The sequence below is a fragment of the Balaenoptera borealis genome, assembly GCF_965194805.1.
Source record: "Balaenoptera borealis genome assembly, chromosome: 5".
Classification (NCBI taxonomy): domain Eukaryota; kingdom Metazoa; phylum Chordata; class Mammalia; order Artiodactyla; family Balaenopteridae; genus Balaenoptera; species Balaenoptera borealis.
In genome coordinates, this window is record NC_138862.1 from 95092395 (window position 1) to 95112709 (window position 20315).

The following is a 20315-nucleotide window of genomic DNA, read 5'->3' on the forward strand; positions in this document are numbered from 1 at the left end:
CTTTATACTATTTATACCATATATATTGAAATGGAGAGAGAAAGAGCATTGGACACAATAAAGTAAATAATAGATAAAATTCATGTTGTTCTTGGGCTTCCCTGGTGGCACAGTGGTTAAGAATCTGCCTGCCAATGCAGGGGACACGGGTTCGAGCCCTGGTCCGGGAAGATCCCACATGCTGCGGAGCAACTAGGCCCGTGCACCACAACTACTGAGCCTGCTCTCTAGAGCCTGCAAGCCACAACTACTGAGCCTGTGAGCCACAACTACTGAAACCCGTGCGCCTAGAGCCCATGCTCCACAACAAGAGAAGCCACCGCAATGAGAACCCTGTGCACCGCAACAAAGAGTAGCCCCCACTCGCCGCAACTAGAGAAAGCCCGCGTGCAGCAACGAAGACCCAATGCAGCCAAAAAAAAAAAAAAAAAAAGATTTAAAGAAAAAAAATTCATGTTTTTCTTTTATCTGCAGAAGGGAACCCAGTTATTTAATTTTTTAATACAAAAGCACTGGGCCCGATCACCCTTAGGCATGTACTACTGGTGATTCCACACCAGCTACGTGCATAGCTGTTGCAGAAGCTATGGCCGACAGGGCCGGCCAAGGAGACTAGAGCTACAGCAGCCAGAATGGAGACCTACCCTCACCAACATGAATTTCTGCTTCTAAAAAAGTCATCCAGACCTGAGAGCTGACTTCAGCAACTTCCACTGACACTTTAAAATAATCTTGGGTGTTTCCCCTCAGTGCTGGGTATTCTCAGAAGCCTGCCAAGAACACTCAGAGAAGGCATAGCAGGAGACAGGCGTGGGGAGGGGGTTGGAAGAAAGATGATTCTGAAACTGCTTAGGCACAGAGTTTATAAGAGAACTTGTTTTCTCCCTAAAAAGAACAAACTATGTTGCTGAATGCTCTCGTTGCCACTTACAATAAATGACCAAGACAGAGGACATCTGACATGTCTATTAAGGTAAAAGAAAGTGCTTGGGGCTTCCCTGGTGGCGCAGTGGTTAAGAATCTGCCTGCCAATACAGGGGACGCGGGTTCGAGCCCTGGTCTGGGAAGATCCCACATGCCGCGGAGCAACTGGGCCCGTGAGCCACAACTACTGAGACTGCGCATCTGGAGCTTGTGCTCCCAACAAGAGAGGCCGCGATAGTGAAAGGCCCGCGCACCGCGATGAAGAGTGGCCCCCACTTGCCACAACTAGAGAAAGCCCTCGCACAGAAACGAAGACCCAACACAGCCAAAAATAAATAAATAAAGAAAGAAAGAAAGAAAGAAAGAGAAAGAAAGAAAGAAAAAGAAAGTGCTTGATGCCAAATTAGCATTAACACGGAATCAGTACGTGGAACAATCCTTTTTATTAAATTGGGCAGCTTATAGTAGAAAAGTCATTTCTTAGACAGTCATTGCCAAGAAGTTCTACCAAACTGAAGGAAATATTCCACTGGAGTCATGTCTTCAATCTCTTTGTCTATTAAAAGAAAAGAAAAACTATATAAAGGCAAATGTAAATGACATTCAAATTACACTATTGGAAACATTTGTTCCTACACTTGGGGAAAATGTCCAAAAGACACTCCAAAGGATGTCAATGTAGGAATCAATGTAGATTTCAAAGGACAGCAAAGTGTTTTGTATAGTGATAGAACAAAGTAGGTAGGGAAGGGTGAAAGAAAGCCACTTGATTTATTTCTAAGGAAGTTCCTTAACATAGAAGCTGCTTTCTGTTTACGGACCAGGTCTTCCTGTAGTAAGACTTCCGTGCATCTTGCTGTGGGTCTTGACTGGCTGAAGCCACGTGAACAGGGAGTGTTCACTCAGTGCCCAGCATTGCACTAAGTTTTTTATGGAGCATCTCATTTAATATTCACCAGTCTATCAATTATGGTCCTCTTTGACCCCTTATTCTACAGATGAGGAAACTAAGACTTTGAGAGGTTATTACACAGTGAGTATTGGACGGGATGAGACTGGATTCTAAGCAGTCTGCTTCCAGAGGCTGAGGTCATAACTGCTCAGCAGAGAGACTGTTTCCAGTAAGTCCCAGGATGGTTGTAACCACCAAGGGCCCCAGTAAGGCAAAGCTGCATGTCATGCTTGCCTTTTGATATTATCCTCTGTTGCCGCAGACCCAAATCCAGCCCAATCCAGCCCCAACTCTCCTTTTGCTTTCTGGCTCCAAAGAGCCCTCAACTCTACATTTTTTCCTAGGACGTCTCTCCCCTTAAGTCTTATTCTTCAAAAAGCACATTCTCTTCCTTTCCTTCAGCCTCAAGATTAACTTTTCCCTATTGCTCAGGCCAAAGGATCACCCTATTCGAATAATGACACACTGTGCTGTGAATGGATGACACTCAACTGTAGAAAAATGGTTCTTAGAAGGAAGAGCTTGGAATTCCCTGGTGGTCCAGTGGTTAAGACTCCGCACTTCCACAGCAGGGGCCCTGTGTTCGATCCCTGGTCAGGGGAACTAAGATCCCACAAGCCATGTGGCGCAGCCAAGAAAAAAAAAAATAGAAGGAAGAGCTTGGTAGTCTGAGGCAGGTTCTTGAACAAAGTCCATTTCTGCTGTTCCTTGCCTGCAGTGCTCCTCAATACAGACAGGAAGAATGAGGCCCAATCATTTGAGCACTTCTTTTCTCTCCCCAACCCATGCCACCTGTGAGCTGCAACATGGAGGCCAACTTCTGCATGAGAGACAAAAAAATATATATATATAGTGCTTTTGTTCCATGATCGACTTGGGAGCTCAGAGAAACAAAAAGGAATTAAGATATGTACTGAATTTATAAGGAATAAAAAGCATTGCAGTAAGAGAACAGGAACTTGGGACAAATACTAAGAAAGTTTTGAAAGTTTTCCTTCAAGAAGAGATTTCTGTATTTTAAGCCACATATTCGGCTTGGGCCCACTGTATGTAAGGGGATTAGAGCTTGTGGATAAAGAGAAGGTTATCTTTTAAGAAGTCAAAAAATAGGACACAGTACAAAGGAAAATGACTGGTTTTAGTTACAATCTTGAGGCTAAAACATTAAATCAGAAATATGCCCTTTATAAAGGGCATAAATATACTTTAAAATTGTGTATTCAAACTTGAGGTTTGAAAAGTGTGGGTTAGATTTGATTCTCAATCTACTTGGGTCAGTAAGATAAGCCACATTTCTGTGTGTGTAAGGAGGAGTTTGAGGCTTGTCTCAGTTACATTGGTTTGAAACAGAAATGCAAGACAAGTTAGCCAGGTCAGTTAAGAAAAAGAAGTGAGTAAATCTTAAATTTGAAACAAAAGTAAGTCAATCAAAATGTCTTTGACTTACTAGATTTGTTTACAGATTTCCTAGAACATCAAGCATTTAAAGCAGTGGAGTTGGTCCCTGGTTCGGAGTAAAAGAGAAATTCACATTTTCAGTTTATCTTGTGGTGATAAACAGATTTTAACTAATCAGAATCATAGTAAATGAATAATAATTCCAAGTAATTTTTTTCTGTATTACTTGAAAGATATGTTCAAGTTTAACCAAAAATGACGACTTTTTAAAGTTAAATGAGTTTTCATTTTGAGAAAATGATATAGATTTGGATTCAGACAATAAGACAGGTAATGCTGAACCCCCTTAGGATGTAGGCAACCCCCCACCTTCTATGGTTTTATAGGCATCAGGGGGGCTCCCCTCTACTTTGCTTACTCTCTCCCACAGGCTGATGCCAAAATGGTCTTCTTTTGGCTTACAAATGTACTTATTATAAACATTTAACTGCCTTTAGAAAGGAAAACTTTTTACCATTATCCTTCACAAGAAAGACGGCAGATATGTGACCTTCATGCTTTCCCGTCATGGCCGCCGTTGGCCTTCAACCTTAGATTTCTTCCCCAGTGTGTCTAGTTCCAAGAATCCGCTCTTCAACATAGGTGTCCAGGAAGACTTGGAATCAATTAGTCTTGACCTTCGAGTTGAAACTTGCTTGACACTCCTGATTTATGTATTATGCAAATGAGTTTATTAAGTCTTTGAAGCAGCAAATTTTGAGAGTGAGGAAGGAAAGAAAGTATAAGGTTTTGGGATTTGAGGGCAAGACTAGGACATTACCACCAAGGGTGGTGTATAAACTTTGCTCATAGCTTTTTAGAGAGGTAGATCAACCATATATCAAATATCTACTATGTGCTGCATAACATAGTGCTTTGTGTTTGTTATGCCATTTTTTTTTTCTTTACAACAGCTCTGTGTGGGAGTGTGTGGGTGGGCAGGTGTGTGTGTGTGAGAGACAGAGACAGAGACAGAGAGAGCAGTCTCAGGTGTTCAGAGGAGGAAACTGAGCCTCCGTGATGTTAAAATGACTTGTTCAAGGTGAAAGAGCTAGTAAGTGCAGAGCAATAGTGCATATCTCAAGAGTTCCTACCATTCCAGTATACTCTGCAGTTTTATACATTGTTTCCAGCGTAATATAGAATTGGATCAGGATGGGTGGCAAAAGAATCTTCTCAAGGTTGCCTGCATTTTAGGGCTATGCTCCTTAGCAACAAAATTCAACATAAATTTGAGTGGACAAAGAATGGAAACCTCTATTTGTGCAACTTTTGTTATTTCTGCTGACGAACAATAATGCAGTTCCTTGAAGATTATGTGAATCAAGCTATTTTCCAAGGGTGCATTATATTTACCTAAATATTTCTTCTGAGATATTTGACTATTCTTGTTCACAGTTAAATTTTCCAATTTCATTATACATATTCATCTGATAAAATTAAATAAAATGCTTTGAGGGAAGTATATTGTAATAAATACCTCATAATGAATAAAGAAATAACATTTTGAGGATGGCACAGTCAGTTTTAGCAAGTATTAGGTTTGAATTTCAGTAGCCTTATATGTGCAATTTTTAAAGTTATTGATTAAAGCAAGAATTTTACCAGACCTTTTATATATAACAGATATAAAACTGATTATGTATTGGATCACTTTATGAATTTCTAAGTATGGGCTATTCTTTTATTTTCAATTTCAGTTGACCTCATGAGGAACAGTTTCAATATTTATTTCAAATCAGGATTAGTGAATATATTTTTATAGTGATTCTTCTGTGATGAAACTCTATTGCTTAAGGAAAGTCAAGTAATAAGCATTTATTGACCACCTACTATATGACTAACATTATACTGGAACCCTAGTTAGAGTGCTGAAAAAAAATTACAACCAATGGATTCTTAGTGTTGAAAAGGCCTTCCATGTGGCCCGACTGTAGCCTGGCCAGACTACAGTCTGCTCTGAAGCGTCTCGGGCATGATCCACCACAGCTCAAATACATCCTCTAAGTTCTCATTAATAACAGCAAACACTTATGTACCACTTACTAGGTGCTTGGTCTCCTTTGGCTCACTGCACAGTAATTCATTTAATCCTCTCTACAACCCTATAAAGTGGATACTCAGTTTTATAGAACAGAAATCTGAGGCACAAAGAGGTTGAGAAACTTGACCAAGATCAAAGCCACTAGGTGGTTGAGCTAAGCTTTGAACCTAGGCAGTCCCACTGTGCATCTGTGTATTTAACATATATTCAGGTGTCTGAGCTGGATGCTCTTGTTGTAATCCAGGAGGGAGCAGGTGAGTGTCTGAATAGAGGGAGGTGGTATGAATGAGAAAGTTGAGAGTTGAAGTGACACACCAAAGATCAGACAGCTAATTAAAGCCAGAATCAAGATTAAATGTCTAAATGAATCTATTTGTCTTTTAGAATGTATTATTCTGAACAGTATCTATTTGAGGGAAAAAGAGTAATCACATTATCAAGTCAGAGCTAGGGTGACTGTATCATATGATTCAAACCAGGACACTTCTGAGAGTAAAAGTGGTGTTATTAATACATGAGGCATTCTGGTGTGATTGTGGGGCTATAACAGAAAAAGAGTACAAATGGTCACTCTACTCATAGCCACCAAAAGAGGTCCTTCTGAAATGCTCTTTGTAGAAACCACATCTCCTGGTTTCCAATCTTGAATGAAAATAATCCGGGGTGGAAGAACATATATTCAGGATTTCCAGCTGGGCCCCTTCATTATGGATGATGTTTAAGGACCAGTTCCCTACCTACCTACTCTGCCTTGGCCCACACATGACACACAAGCCACTGTAATCAATTAGTTGTTTGGAAGAAAAAGATGGGCTTCACTTATTAATACCTCTGGTGTCATCTCCATTGTCTTATGTTTGCTCATTTCTGCTTGCTGCCTTATAGTTGCTCCGTTCTGCTGCTGATTGGTCTGCTGGTATAAAGTACCATGAAGAGTCCATCCACGCTGCTTACGTCTATGTGATAGAGAACAGCAAGCACTATATCTATATAGAAGTAAGTCTTGCTCGTGTAAATTGGTATGACAACCTGCCTTCCTGTAAATATCACACAGAGACTGCAGGGTCCCCGAACTCAGGACCTGCTACATTAATAAGTGTATGTTGAGATGTGAAGAGGTCACCTGAATTTTGATTCCCCCAGCATACCTGACATTCACTTTGCATTTTCATTAACTCGGGACTCTAACAGGAATCCCCCAAATCCTTATTATTAAAATGTATCAATTCGTAATATGATTAGCCAGAAATATCCCAACATGGAGACGTTAAGTTTTGATTTGGCTTGAGTTGGAGGGTGTAAATGTGAGGCATGTGCTGCTTCAGGAGAGCACACACAGGGGTAAGCTGTTAACATAGAGACCACTGGATGCCTGTGGTTTGGGGATGTTGGAGTGGGGAGAGGGCAGGAAAAGGAACATGGAAAAGGGAGATGTAAGAATAGCAAGGGCAAGTACCACCTTCTTCAATTCTGGGTCAACTACCATTCATTATAAAGCTTTTTCAGTTCTCAGAGTTTGTGTGTAGAGACTAGGAGAAAACCCGCGGGTACTGGATTTAGTTTGGGAACCTTAATTGTGCTTCAAAGTAGATCTGAAGCTAGTTCAGAGCACTTGGAAAATCCTTAAAAAATAAAAAGCCGTGACAGTGGAAAGATAACTCAGAGCACATCTCTCTTCTTTATTTTAGTACTTTCTTTCTCACTGAATTTAAAAATATATATGGAGAGAGATGGGGTCACTGGGGAAAACCGTTCTAGCCCTACTTTCCTTCCCCTTGAGTCCTGGCCCTATCCCCTTCCATGAAGTGACAATTAATTAAAGGCAAGTGGGAAAGAATTGGAGCTTAATTTATTTTATAGGCCTGGAGAAAGAGAAGGCTGATTAAAACTATTAGCAGGCTTAATGCAATGTGGTATCCTGGATGGGATCATGCAACAGAAAAAGGACATTAGTGGAAAAATTAGTGAATTCTGAACGAAGTCTAGAGTTTAATAAAACTAATACTATTAGTGTTATTAATTTCAACAATTATACCATAATAATGTAAGATGTAATTGGCTGGTTCATCCATTACCCAGCATCCTTTTGCTTTGTCTCTTTTTAGTAGTATTAAATCAGCCTTTCTTTGTAACGCTACCACAGTACTAAATGAGGTCAGGAATGCCATATTGATACACATGGCTGTGGACATAAACTTGGTTGAAACGCCTGTAGCCGAGGTAAGCAGTTGGCATTCACCCTGCTCTCTCCAAAAAAGGAGAAGTGAAGGACGTGAGTCTGTGTTACAGCTGCTGAGGAATGCTAAGCTTCTCTGTGATATGAATTCAGAACAAACATGGTTTGGTTGCCCCTGAGATTTTGATTGTTTGATGCCCTAAAGGGAAATATATTCTCAAATGAGTTTTTGTCTTCCTCTAAGTTTGTCTTCTGGAAGCTGTTTACAGCTTTATGCACTTAAGTTTAAAAGCGTGTACAATAGTAAAAATGATAATGTGGCAAAAGGATGATAATCCTATTTCGAGTCATTGCCTATATATCACTTTACCTAAGATGACTAGCAAAGATTACTCTGTGATGATTATACTTATAAATTACAGGTGTGTTATAACTATTTGCATAGTAAACAGAGCGTGTGATATTCATATTATTTGTACCTAATTTTCAACAATCCGTAATGTAGCAGCTAAATCTTTCATACCATTATAATAATAATGTTGTACCCTGGTTTTTTAGTAAGAGTTTTAAAGAATGTTGCATGAACCTATAAGCAGAAGTACTTAAAGAAAAAAAAATAAAAATATTTCTCTTTCCATCTTATTGGTTTATTTATATAATGCAACATACTTACAAAAGAGATTTGTAACTACTTAAAATAGAAGTTCAGGAATAATAAGAGACCTAAACAAATGAGATAAGATCAAGGCAGATACTAGGAAATAGTGGAGAAAATTAGACCAGGATTCTGCCACCTACCCTGTTCAAAAATAAACTTAGCGTGAGATAGAATGTTTGCCAATACGGAATTTTTAATCAGAAGCATTTATACAATGTGTGAATCTGAAAAACCTGATTTCTCTATTAAGTTCAGAATGTTCCTACCATTCTAAGAATGTAACCTACAAGGAATTTGCATGATGAAATAATAGTTTAGCCTTCCACTTTACTAGGACGATATAGGTGATATTGCTTAGAAATGCATGAGACCCAGAGTGACATGAGACTTCTTTTATTCCCAGTGTCATTTACTTTCCTGAGGTGATTTTAGGAATCAGAACATGTCTGCTAGGTGAAACATTTTTTAAAAAAATATCAATGTAGTTTTTTGTTATATGCCACATTTTCCTTATATGCATGCTACTAAGATAAGAAAAACTTATTATAAATCTCATCTGTTTTGCGTAGAACCAGTTTTTCATAAGCTGCGCTGATGACAAAGTTGTGTTCAACAAGGTTGGCGATGCCATTGCTCAGAGGATACTGAAAGCTCACAGGTAAGGTTCTTGGCATTTTGGTAGGAGCTGTTACTGCAGATGTTCTTGCATTTACCGCTAAAATGACTTTTGAAAGCCCATTTTTAAAATACTATCTTTTTCTAACAGGCATGACTTTGGTTCAACTACCAGTAGGTTATTGATTCCTTAAATCTGAGTCAGCTGCTGAGAATTTTTGAGTCCATTTTTGAGGGGCTCTGAATGCTCCCAGAGCACAGTCATTTTTTCCTGGCCAGTCTCTTTCCCACGCATTAGATTTGTGATTTGATTTATTTAAAGGCAGACAGTGAGCTGTGTTCACTTAAAACTCAAAGCAAAATAGTCATAACGTTTTTCCATGGGTTATATTTAAATTCTTGTTACCCTCTGTCGTATTTTTTCAGGGATTATTTTCTTTAATAACACTTTTATTAAGATATAATTCACATACCATACAATCCACCCAAAGTGGACAATTTAGTCATTTGTAGTATATTCACAGAGTTGTGTGCAACCATCGCTGAATCAATTTTAGAACGTTTTCATCACCCCAGAAAGGAACCGCATACTTATTAGCAGTCACTACCCATTCCCCCTTTTCTTAGCCCCTGGCAACCACTAATCTACTTTCTTTCTCTGTAGATTTGCCTGGTCTGGTCGTTTCATATAAATGAAATCATACAATATGTGATCTTTTGTGACTTGCTTCTTTCACTTAGCTTAATGTTATAGAATGTACCAGTATTTCATTTATTTTTATTGTCAGGTAATATTTCATTATCTGGATATACTTCATATAAATGGATTTATCCATTCATCAATTGGTATATATTTGGGTTGCTTCTACTTTTTGGCTATTATGAATAAAGATGCTATAAACATTCTGTACTAGTTTTTATGTGAGACATGTTTTCATTACTCTAGGGGTGGAATTACTGGATCATATGGTAACTCTATGTTTAACATTTTGAGAAACTGTCAGAATGTTTTCAAAAGCGGCAACACCATTTTACATTCCCATAGTGTATGAGGGTTCCAATTTCTCTGTATCATCACTAATACTTATTATTATCTCTCTTTTTGATTATAGCGATCCTAGTAGGTGTGAAATGGTATCTCATGTGTTTTTGATTTGAATTTCCCTAATGACTAATAATGTTGAGTATTTTTTTGTTTATTGGCCATTCATGTATTATCCTTGTCCATTGTTTAATTAGGTTGTCTTTTTATTACTGAGTTGTAAGAGTTCTTTAGGTATTCTGGATACAAGTCTTATATCAGATTTATGATTTGCAAATATTTGCTCCCATTCAGTCTGTTTTCTTTTTTACTTTCTTGGTAGTGTCCTTTGAAACACAGAAGTTTTAAATTCTGATAAAGTTCCATTTATCTTTTTTTTTCCCTTTATTGCTGTGCTTTGGTTTCATAGCTGAGAAACCACTGCCTAATCCAAAATCATGAAGATTTATGCCTGTTCTCTTCTAAGAATGTTATAGTTTTAGCTCTTACGTTTAGGTCTTGATTCATTTTGAGTTACTTTTTGTATATGGTGTGAGGTAGAGGTCCAACTTCATTCTTTTGCATGTGGATATTCAGTTGTTCCAGCACCATTTGTTGAAAAGTCTATTCTTTCCCTACTGAATTGTCTTGACACCTGGGACCATTTCTTTTTATGGCTGATTTTAGCTCTGTGTAAAAACAGCAAAATAAACAAACAAAATTATTACATTTTATTATCTTAATTCATTGAACATATGCCGTGGAGAATGTTAAGTACATATGCATTTGAGGCTTAAAACATTTTTTGACTTCCAGTGTCCTGTGGTACTTTAATATCTTTTTTTCACAAAATATGTGGGGATTTTTAGACTAAGAACATTTTATAGCAACAACTACCAGCATTTTATATGATTCACAGTTTATATCCACAGCCTCTTACTGAATTTTCACAACTACCCTTGAAAGTAGATCATATAGTTTTGTTGTTATTATTATTGTTGTTGCTGTACATTTTTATTTTTATTTTTTTCTGCTTAATTCCTTTATTAGCATTTAAGCGAGATACCTCTGCACTTTTTAGTAGTTGGTCTGGGGATTACAATATGCATCTTTTTTTTTTGTCCCCATTTTTAAAGTTAAACTGAGATGAAAGAATTGGTGTGACTTGTCTGGGCCACTAACAGCAAAAGGCAAAAACAGCTTTGAAGCCAAGTCTTTGGACTTCGGACCCAGTGCCTCCCACACCATGTAACTCCAATGCATTGACAGTTAGGATTAGAGGCCACTTCAGGGTTGCCCCAGATTGAAGCAAGTAGGTTGGGCCTGTGTAATCTCCTCCTCCCATTGACTGGTCTTTGGATGTAGGCTGACTTCAGGAAATGGGCATGGCCTTGGGTGAGGCAGGCCCCTTTGGCCTCTGGAGGGCAGTTCCTGGAGAAAGGCTTCACTGTGAGTGAGTAGCCAGCGGCCAGCTCTCTCAGCAGCTGGGGGAATGGCTGTCTTGATCCCACAGTGAGGGCCTTTGGGCAGCAAGGCACAATACTCACTCATCCTGCGGGGTGTCCAGTGTTTCTCACCCCTTCCCATGCATCAAAATCACCACTTTACAAAAACACAGAGGGCTGGACTCAACTCCAGGCTTGCTGGATCAGAATTTTCTGGAGGAGGGCCCAAGTACCTGTATTTTATAATATTCCACAGGCACAGCCAGGACTATATAGTACTCATCTAGAACAGCGTATATGGCCATAAATATGAATGATGGTCTGTGGTTTTACAAGTGACCTTTATTCTTTGCCTTCTCATATGCTTTTATTAAGAAAGTCACCAAGGACTGTTTCTGAGATGACTTAAAAACAGTCTTGTTAACAGTTAAACACATATGTACACACAGAGATTCCTTGTATCCTTTCCAGTCTCCAGTCTCCCAATTTTCTGGGTCAACTTATGTCTCATTTACAAAATTGCATTATATTTCTGACAACTCTTGCATTTTATTGATGCAGGAGTGTCCCGTTTATAAAGCACATTTGGCAAAAAAGAAAAATAATTTTTTCATGAAATTGAAATGCCACAAAAATACATTAAATTGACAAATGAGCTCATTGGGCTGAGCAGTGAATCATGAATTTTGGAACTTTGACAGCTAATTAGGAGAGTAGGATGAATCCCAACTTCACTCACCCCAGTTATTCACTTATTAGTACATGGTTTAATAAATATCTGTAAGATTTGTTTTTAAGTGTTCAGGAGCCTGAAAGAATATTTTTCTTTAGCATATTAATTTGTCTTTTAATATCTGGACTTCTTCTAAAATCATAACACTTTAAGGCTGGAAGGAATGTTAAGATATTTTCTGATTGAACATTTCCCAGTGACCCTGGGATCCACGGTAAGAGAGCATGGTAAGGTAGCATCTGTTGCAGATTTTATCTCATGCTTAGAAGTTCACAGAGCACCTTAAAGGGTGGCAATTTCAAGCTCACTTTATAGAAACTGGGAAATGAGTTCGTCAAATTTCAAATTAACCGTGTGTCATTTAGCTCTGATCTCTCAATAATCTCACTTGCTTTGACAGTCACATTTTAAAGTGGTATGTATATCACACATTCAAACTTAGTGGATACACACACATATCCTGGAAACCTATTTTACATTTTCCCCCTTCTGTGTATCTCCACATTATCATTTATCTCCTGTGTTAATTCCAAACTGTAAAATATATTTTCATTGAATCATTTCAAATCTGTGAGCTTGTATTCTTAGGACAAAGGTAAAGGTAGAATTAGAAAGCTCATCTTGCAGGCTGCCTACAGAGGCTCCCCTCCTTCTCACTGAGGGCCGTCGTGTGCCATCCCCAAGCTTACCCCTCTCTCTTCCTTCCACTCTTCTGCTCTCCACTCTCCTGAAACTCAGAACTTCCCTGCCAGAGTCACGTGCCTAGCAACAAGTATAACTTTGGTTGTTGGAAAAAGAATAGAATAGAGCACAAAGCAGATGGAGGGAAATGACAGTCAGCATACAGCCAACCTGACGAAGGAACACAGACTCTCTCCCAGGACCCTCCCACCCTAGAGAGATTGGCGTCTTTAAATTGACAGCTTCTCTCAACTGGGCTGAGCCTTTACTTTTCCACCAGTGCTGTAATCCGGTCCCACACCAGTCCCCTAAAGTGAGTTCTCTGCTTCCCTCACTTTCTCCTCATTCTTTCTCAGCAGCTGTAATTCTTTTTTTTTTTTAATTAATTTTTATTGGAGTATAATTGATTTACAATGTTGTGTTAGTTTCTGCTGTACAGCAAAGTGAGTCAGTTATACATATACATACATACATACACTCTTTTTTAGATTCTTTTCCCATATAGGTCATTACAGAGTATTGAATAGAGTTCCCTGTGCTATACAGTAGGTTCTTATTAGTTACCTATTTTGTATATAGTAGTGTGTATATGTCAATCCCAGTTTCCCAATTTAGCTTTCCCCCACTTTGCCCCTTGGTAATCATAAGTTTGTTTTCTACATCTGTGACTCTATTTCTATTTTGTAAATAGGTTCTTTTGTACCATTTTTTTAGATTCCACATATAAGCGATATCATAAGTTATTGTCTGTGACTTAACGTTACTCAGTAGACAATCTCTAGGTCCATCCATGTCGCTGCAGATGGCATTATTTCATTCTTTTTTATGGCTGAGTAAGATTCCATTGTATATATGTACCACATCTTCTTTATCCATTCTTCCATCAGTGGACATTTAGGTTGCTTCCATGTCCTGGCTATTGTAAATAGTGCTGCAGTGAACATTGGGGTACATGTATCTTTTTGAATTATGGTTTTCTCAGGGTATATGCCCAGGAGTGGGATTGCTGGATCATATGGTAGCTCTATTTTTAGTTTTTTAAGGAACCTCTATACTGTTCTCCATAGTGGCTGCACCAATTTACATTCCCACCAGCAGTGTAGGAGGCTTCCCTTTTCTCCACACCCTCTCCAGCATCCATAGTTCTTTACAGAAACAGGCCAAGCCTTCATGATTTGATTCATGACCTAGAGCCTCAGAATACTGTTCACCCCAAGCTGAACTAAAAATAACGGTGGGAATCTCTGCAGAAAACAAAAGGTCTGCTCTAAAAAAGTAAAACTGTCTTCGAGTTGAGACCAGCTCCCAACCCACTGGAAGCCTGTCTTTGACAACTCAAATAGGACTAGAGATCAGGGAGAAGAAATCATAACCCACAGTGTAGAATTGACTGGCTTATACCATGTTTGAATAAGCCAAAACGTAGAGTGTAACCAGATGGTCCAAGTAGAAAACATTTTAAAACACTGTGTGCCATGAATGTATGGTTTCTGAGGGTGAAACCAGTTTTGCTTATGGAAACTTGACATGCATAATTTTGCTGCCCTGCTAAAAAGTTTGGAGGGAGAGAGTACATTTTGCACTGTTATCACCACAAGTTTGACACATGCAATGAAATTAGGCAGTTGATTTAATGCTGCTGTATTTTAATATTAAACTGCACTGGAAAATACACAATTAAACTGCCTTGGAAAATACACAATTTTGAAAATCACTCAAACTCTTCGTGCTTCCTGTAACTGTAGAACAGTGCCAGATAGTACTTACAGTTTGCCCATGGGTGATGGTATGAGGGACCTCCTCTGGGGAATCTGAAATTAATTGGGAACCAGATGTCTGGAGATCTGAGTTCTTCCCAACTCTGTCTACAGGTATGTGACCTTTTGAATCTATCATTTTTGCCTTTCTGGTACTCTGTTTTTTCACCAACAAAGAGAATAATAATATCTGCCCTACCTATCTCATATGAATAGATGTGAAAGCAATTTGAAAACCGTAAAGCACCAGTTCATGTAAGAAATTATGTTATTTCCAGGAAATTCATCATCTGGAAATATGCTAGCTCATGGTAAATTCTAGCAGGGACAAAGAACCACAATATCAAATCAACTATTTAGAAATTAATATTTATGTTAGAAACAAATGTTTTAATTAAAGAGGTGTTTAATGTGCCTCATTTTAAATTATTAGGTGACTATTGCTGGATAAGGACAACTTGCTTTGGTTCCCTATCACTGGCACTTCTTCATCCTGTGACAAGTAGAGGCACATGATTAAAACACTGTCTAGAGGTGTCCTGCCAGAAAGCAATAGCTGACTGCTCATGGGAATCAACTTTTAGATTCCCCATTATTGATTGGATCACACCTTCCCCCAAAATATAAAATGAAATGTATTCTGAAACATAATGTGTGTTCAGTTTTGCTTTGCTTTGTTTTAATTTTAGGCACTGTTGATGATTCTTTGAAGCTTTCCAATTGAAATCACTGGTTGTTAATTGATTAATAATGTTATCAAATCGTTTTTGAGTCATTCCACATCCAAGGTGCTTTTTATGCATTCCTTCATTTAATTCTCACATCAGCCTTATGAAGTGGATGCATAATGATTTCCATTCTACAGATGAGGCAGCTGAGGCCAAGTGCGATTATGGTAACTTGCCCACATCATGCAGCTATTAATGAGTGGAACTAGGACTCAGACCACATCTTTAGGACTTAAACTTGTGCTCTTTACCTTGTGCTACCTTTGTAGCTCAGCTACAAAGCTTCCCTCATTTCAAGGGAAGTAGAAATGTTCTAATGTTAAGCCTGCAAGAAATCTAGAAGAGGTTCTTTATTTAAAAATTTTTAAAAATCAGATGAACATTTTCTTTTTTTAAAGCAATTGCTTGAATGAAGCAACTGACAAAGGATTAACCTCCAAAATTTACAAGCAGCTCATGCAGCTCAATAACAAAAAAACAAACAACCCAGTCCAAAAATGGGCAGAAGACCTAAATAGACATTTCTCCAAAGAAGATATACAGATGGCCAACAGACACATGAAAGAATGCTCAACATCATTAATCATTAGAGAAATGCAAATCAAAACTACAATGAGGTATCATCTCACACCGGTCAGAATGGCCATCATCAAAAAATCTAGAAACAATAAATGCTGGAGAGGGTGTGGAGAAAAGGGAACACTCTTGCACTGTTGGTGGGAATGTAAATTGATACAGCCACTATGGAGAACAGTATGGAGGTTCCTTAAAAAACTAAAAGTAGAACTACCGTACGACCCAGCAATCCCACTACTGGACATATACCCTGAGAAAACCATAGTTCAAAAAGAGTCATGTACCAAAATGTTCATTGCAGCTCTATTTACAATAGCCAGGACATGGAAGCAACCTAAGTGTCCATCATCGGATGAATGGATAAAGAAGATGTGGCACATGTATACAATGGAATATTACTCAGCCATAGAAAGAAATGAAATGGAGGTATTTGTAGTGAGGTGGATGGAGTTAGAGTCTGTCATACAGAGTGAAGTAAGTCAGAAAGAGAAAAACAAATACAGTATGCTAACACATATATGGAATCTAAGGAAAAAAAAAAAAAGGTCATGAAGAACCTAGTGGTAATAAGGGAATAAAGACACAGAACTACTAGAGAATGGACTTGAGGATATGGGGAGGGGGAAGGGTAAGCTGTGACAAAGTGAGAGAGTGGCGTGGACATATATACACTACCAAACGTAAAATAGATAGCTAGTGGGAAGCAGCCGCATAGTACAGGGAGATCAGCTCTGTGCTTTGTGACCACCTAGAGGGGTGGGATAGGGAGGGTGGGAGGGAGGGAGATGCAAGAGGGAAGAGATATGGGAACATATGTATATGTATAACTGATTCACTTTGTTATAAAGCAGAAACTACACACCATTGTAAAGCAATTATGCTCCAATAAAGATGTTAAAAAAAAATAAAGTAATTGCTTGATAGATAAAAATTTCTTAGGTTTAAAGAAAAATCTACATCCTATAATTACCACATCCTATAATTTGTGTACCAAGTTGAAAGGACATGTTGGGTATATTTCAGAATCACTGTCTTAACGAAATTTGAGCTGCAGTTATAATAAAAGAAGAAAAATATGAAAATTAAGTATGCCAATGGCTGGTTTCACATTTTATTTTGTAGGATAACCTCCAAGCTCTATGAAATTCATGGAGAAGAGGTTACATTAGGGCAGAGATGACAGATCATGGCAGGAGAACTTTTGATTTAGATCATTTAATTGCTTTTATTTGATTCCAAAAATTATATAAATGATAATCTCAGCAGATAGAGAGAGCAAAGATTAGTACTGGGCAGAGGCCAGAAATCATTTTGAGTCTGAGCATGTGCCCTGGCAGAGAGATGAAGGAAAGGAGAGACTCTTTTTTTTAAAATGAGAATGAAAACGGCTGGGCCATTATGGGAACAGTTTAATAAGAGGTTTTGTAGAATCTTATTTAAGGGACACTGAGGGACATGCCTGCCAAAGGTTATCAAGTCCAGAGTGAAGTCTAAGTCACACATGCTGGGCTAACCCTGAACATTCTTACATTTAAAAGCTTGCCGTTTTCAAAAGATAACCAACGAAAAAAATTATGTGTGTGTGTTTTTGTGTGCACACACAATATGTAATGTCATAATCTATAAAAATCTCACATATGATATGCAAAGTCAGTGCTAAATAGAACCAGCATTTCTAGGGGACTAGCAATGATTTTCACCAACTCCTTCATTTACAGATGAGAAAACTGAAACCCAGAAAGGTTTACTGCATTTAAAAAGATTTGCCCAACACAAAATAAAATGGGCTATGTCCCAAACCACTGAGAAGCTACAGATCCAATTCTCCCATAACTGATACCACTATAGAATAAAATTCTCCCCACAAAAAAAACAAAAACAAAAAACCACTAATCCCCAACCACAATTCTTCTTACTTCTGGCAGCATTCACTGCTGCAAAATCTACAACGAGAGGATTTATACCAGCTTCTGAAGTTTATGGCAATGAAACATGATCTATAAATCTCAAATTCTCAAAATATAAAGCATCTTGTCACTGGAGAAACACAATGAGCTCCTTTGGGGCCTTCTTAATAGATCCTGAGACCTCACTCTGAGAAGAAGACCCCTCTTCCGCTGACTACCCACCATGTGGGGGAAGGAGGAGGTGAAGGAGGAGGGGTTCTTCTGGAGAGAACAAGGTGGGAAGCTAGAGGAAAACCACTGCTAAGACCCATTTACGTTGGTGAACTAGGACTTGTTTTTAAAGGGGCAAGCAGCATTTCAGCAAATCACAAAAATTGAAAATATTAAAGATCCCACATTCTCATCACCTAAACAATTTACTTTTTGTTTTCCTATTTTCTTTTTGGTCCATATTAATATACAGACATATTTTCTGAGTTGTAATTTATTTCCTTTTCCTGTAACTCACTTGGATTTCTGTCTCAAGTCCCTTTTCCACACAATAGAAGGAAATTTAGTTTAGTCACTTCCTGATAAATGTGGCCAAATTCAGTGGTTTCTCATTATTTCTGCTCCGTATTCAGTCCGTCAGGGTGCCCCTGGCCTTTCCTCCCCTCCCCCATCCTTGGTATGGACGCTAAGGGGCCCTGGATCTTTGGGAAGGGGCTTCTAACACTCAGTATCCATCTGGCTCAAGCCTGTTCTGGCATCTGCTTACTGTAACCTGGGATCCTCAGCCTTCTCCTCTAAAACCTGCCTTTCTGTCCCTTCTCCTCTACTGCTGCCAGTAGAGGGTCCCTGCACTGAGTCTGACTCTTATTTCTTCTTCTTTTTTCTTTTTTTAATTTATTTTTTTGGGCACACTGCCAGCCTGTGGGATCTTAGTTCCCTGACCAGGGATCGAACCCGCACCCCCTGCAGTGGAAGCTCGGATTCTTAACCACCGGACCACCAGGGAAGTTCCTCTTATTTCTTTATACTCCCGCCTCAGCTCAAAGGATCTCTCCCCAGTTCCCCAAATCTAAGAAGCTGACACCTTTGTGCCCTGGTTCCTCGGTGAGAGCGCCGTCCTAGGAGCAATGCCTGCTTCATATCTCCAGTCACAGAGAGGGGGAAGTTAACACATTTAAGGGGAAAAATTATTTAATATTTCATAGTATCAGCCTGCCACATCTATAATTGTCTCGTAATTGTAACTTTGCATTAGGGCCATTTTAACACACTACCAGAAGTACTTTGCTAGTAAGTCATCATAGTGGTCATTTTAGTGGCTGTAAGAAGTTACATCCATTGAGTGACTATAACATAATTTAGTTAATCATCCCCCCATTATTGGACATTTCCAATTTTTATCTATTATACATAACACCGCTGTAAGAGTTAGTGGGTTTTGAAAGAAAAACTTATTTTAACAAAAAGCCTGAGCATGCAATTTTATAAAATTGTTCTGAACTAAAGTGGATGGAGCAGTTGCCTGCATGATGGCCTGGTGCCCACTAGCTCTTCTCTTGCTTTTAAGATCATAAATAATTCTGCACATTAGGGGCTCAGGTTCTTGCCCTATGCTGATTGCTATCATTTGCACCACCCCAGCATTGTGAGGATGCAGTGTTTCGGAAGAGGTTAGAATCCTCGGTGGCCAAGAACTGTTATTTTCTGGGGACCAGATCAAGGAAGGAGACTGGACGGGTTAGCACATAGAATTTTCTCTTCATTGGCTTAAACTTAGCCACAACTTTATGGTTTGAAATTCCAGAGCCCTTTTTTTCTATAGCAGTGAAAATCTAGGTCCTCTATGCTAATTTGCTGAACACAGTTTAAAAATTTCATCATTTAGGAAATTCAAAAACTGCATTGTGTTAAAAAAATAAAAATAAAACAAGGATTTTGATATAGAGCTAACCAAGAACAAGAAAATGTGAATATTCTGATTTCTACAAACTAAATTTGCAAATATGCTTTATTTAAAGATACAAGATTTTTATAGAACATTTCCCAGTGTCTACATTTTGAAGTCATTTTTGCTTTTATAAAACACATGGGCAAAAGGAAACCATCTTTTCCAAACAGAATTACAAACACTTGGTGTTCAAGACCAGCAATACTGCTTCTAATAAATGTGAAAGATGACTTATGTGGGTTGGCACACATAGCAAAATAGGTATTTTGGGGTAGAAAAAATTAGAAACAGTTCAATGCCCAGCAATAGAGAACTGGTTAAAATATTATGGCATGGATTTGGAATACTGTCACTGTTATTAAAAAATGGGCATCTCTCTAAGTACAGTTATCAAAGAATTTCCAGGATACACTGATAAATTACAAAAAAAAAAATAACAGAGAAGTGTTTACAGTATTCTAACATTTGTGTAGAAGGAGAGAATACATATATATATGCTTATAAATTCATAGACTATTTCTGAAAGAACATGAAAGGTAATACAGGTTGCCCTTAGGGAGGGGAAACAAAGGCTGGGGACAAAGGAGTGAAAAAGAAGTTTTTTCATCATATAATATTCCACCTCTGAAGGTTTGTCCTGTGAACATATATTATCCATTCGAAAATGTAATTTTTTTTGGTGGTTCCTCAAAAAGCTAAACATAGAATAACTGTATGACCCA

The 20315-nt window shown here is 38.4% G+C and overlaps 1 protein-coding gene across 7 annotated transcripts in view; it reads left to right on the top strand.

The window, feature by feature from the left end:
- PLD1 (phospholipase D1) overlaps positions 1-20315 on the top strand; it is a 225372-nt gene that overhangs the window by 164516 nt on the left and 40541 nt on the right. For all 7 annotated transcript variants that reach the window (XM_082393917.1, XM_082393915.1, XM_082393916.1 and 4 more), the window contains 2 exons: positions 6243-6353; positions 8761-8849. In XM_082393917.1, coding sequence (XP_082250043.1) covers positions 6243-6353; positions 8761-8849 — 200 coding nt within the window. The remainder of the gene's footprint in view (positions 1-6242; positions 6354-8760; positions 8850-20315) is intronic.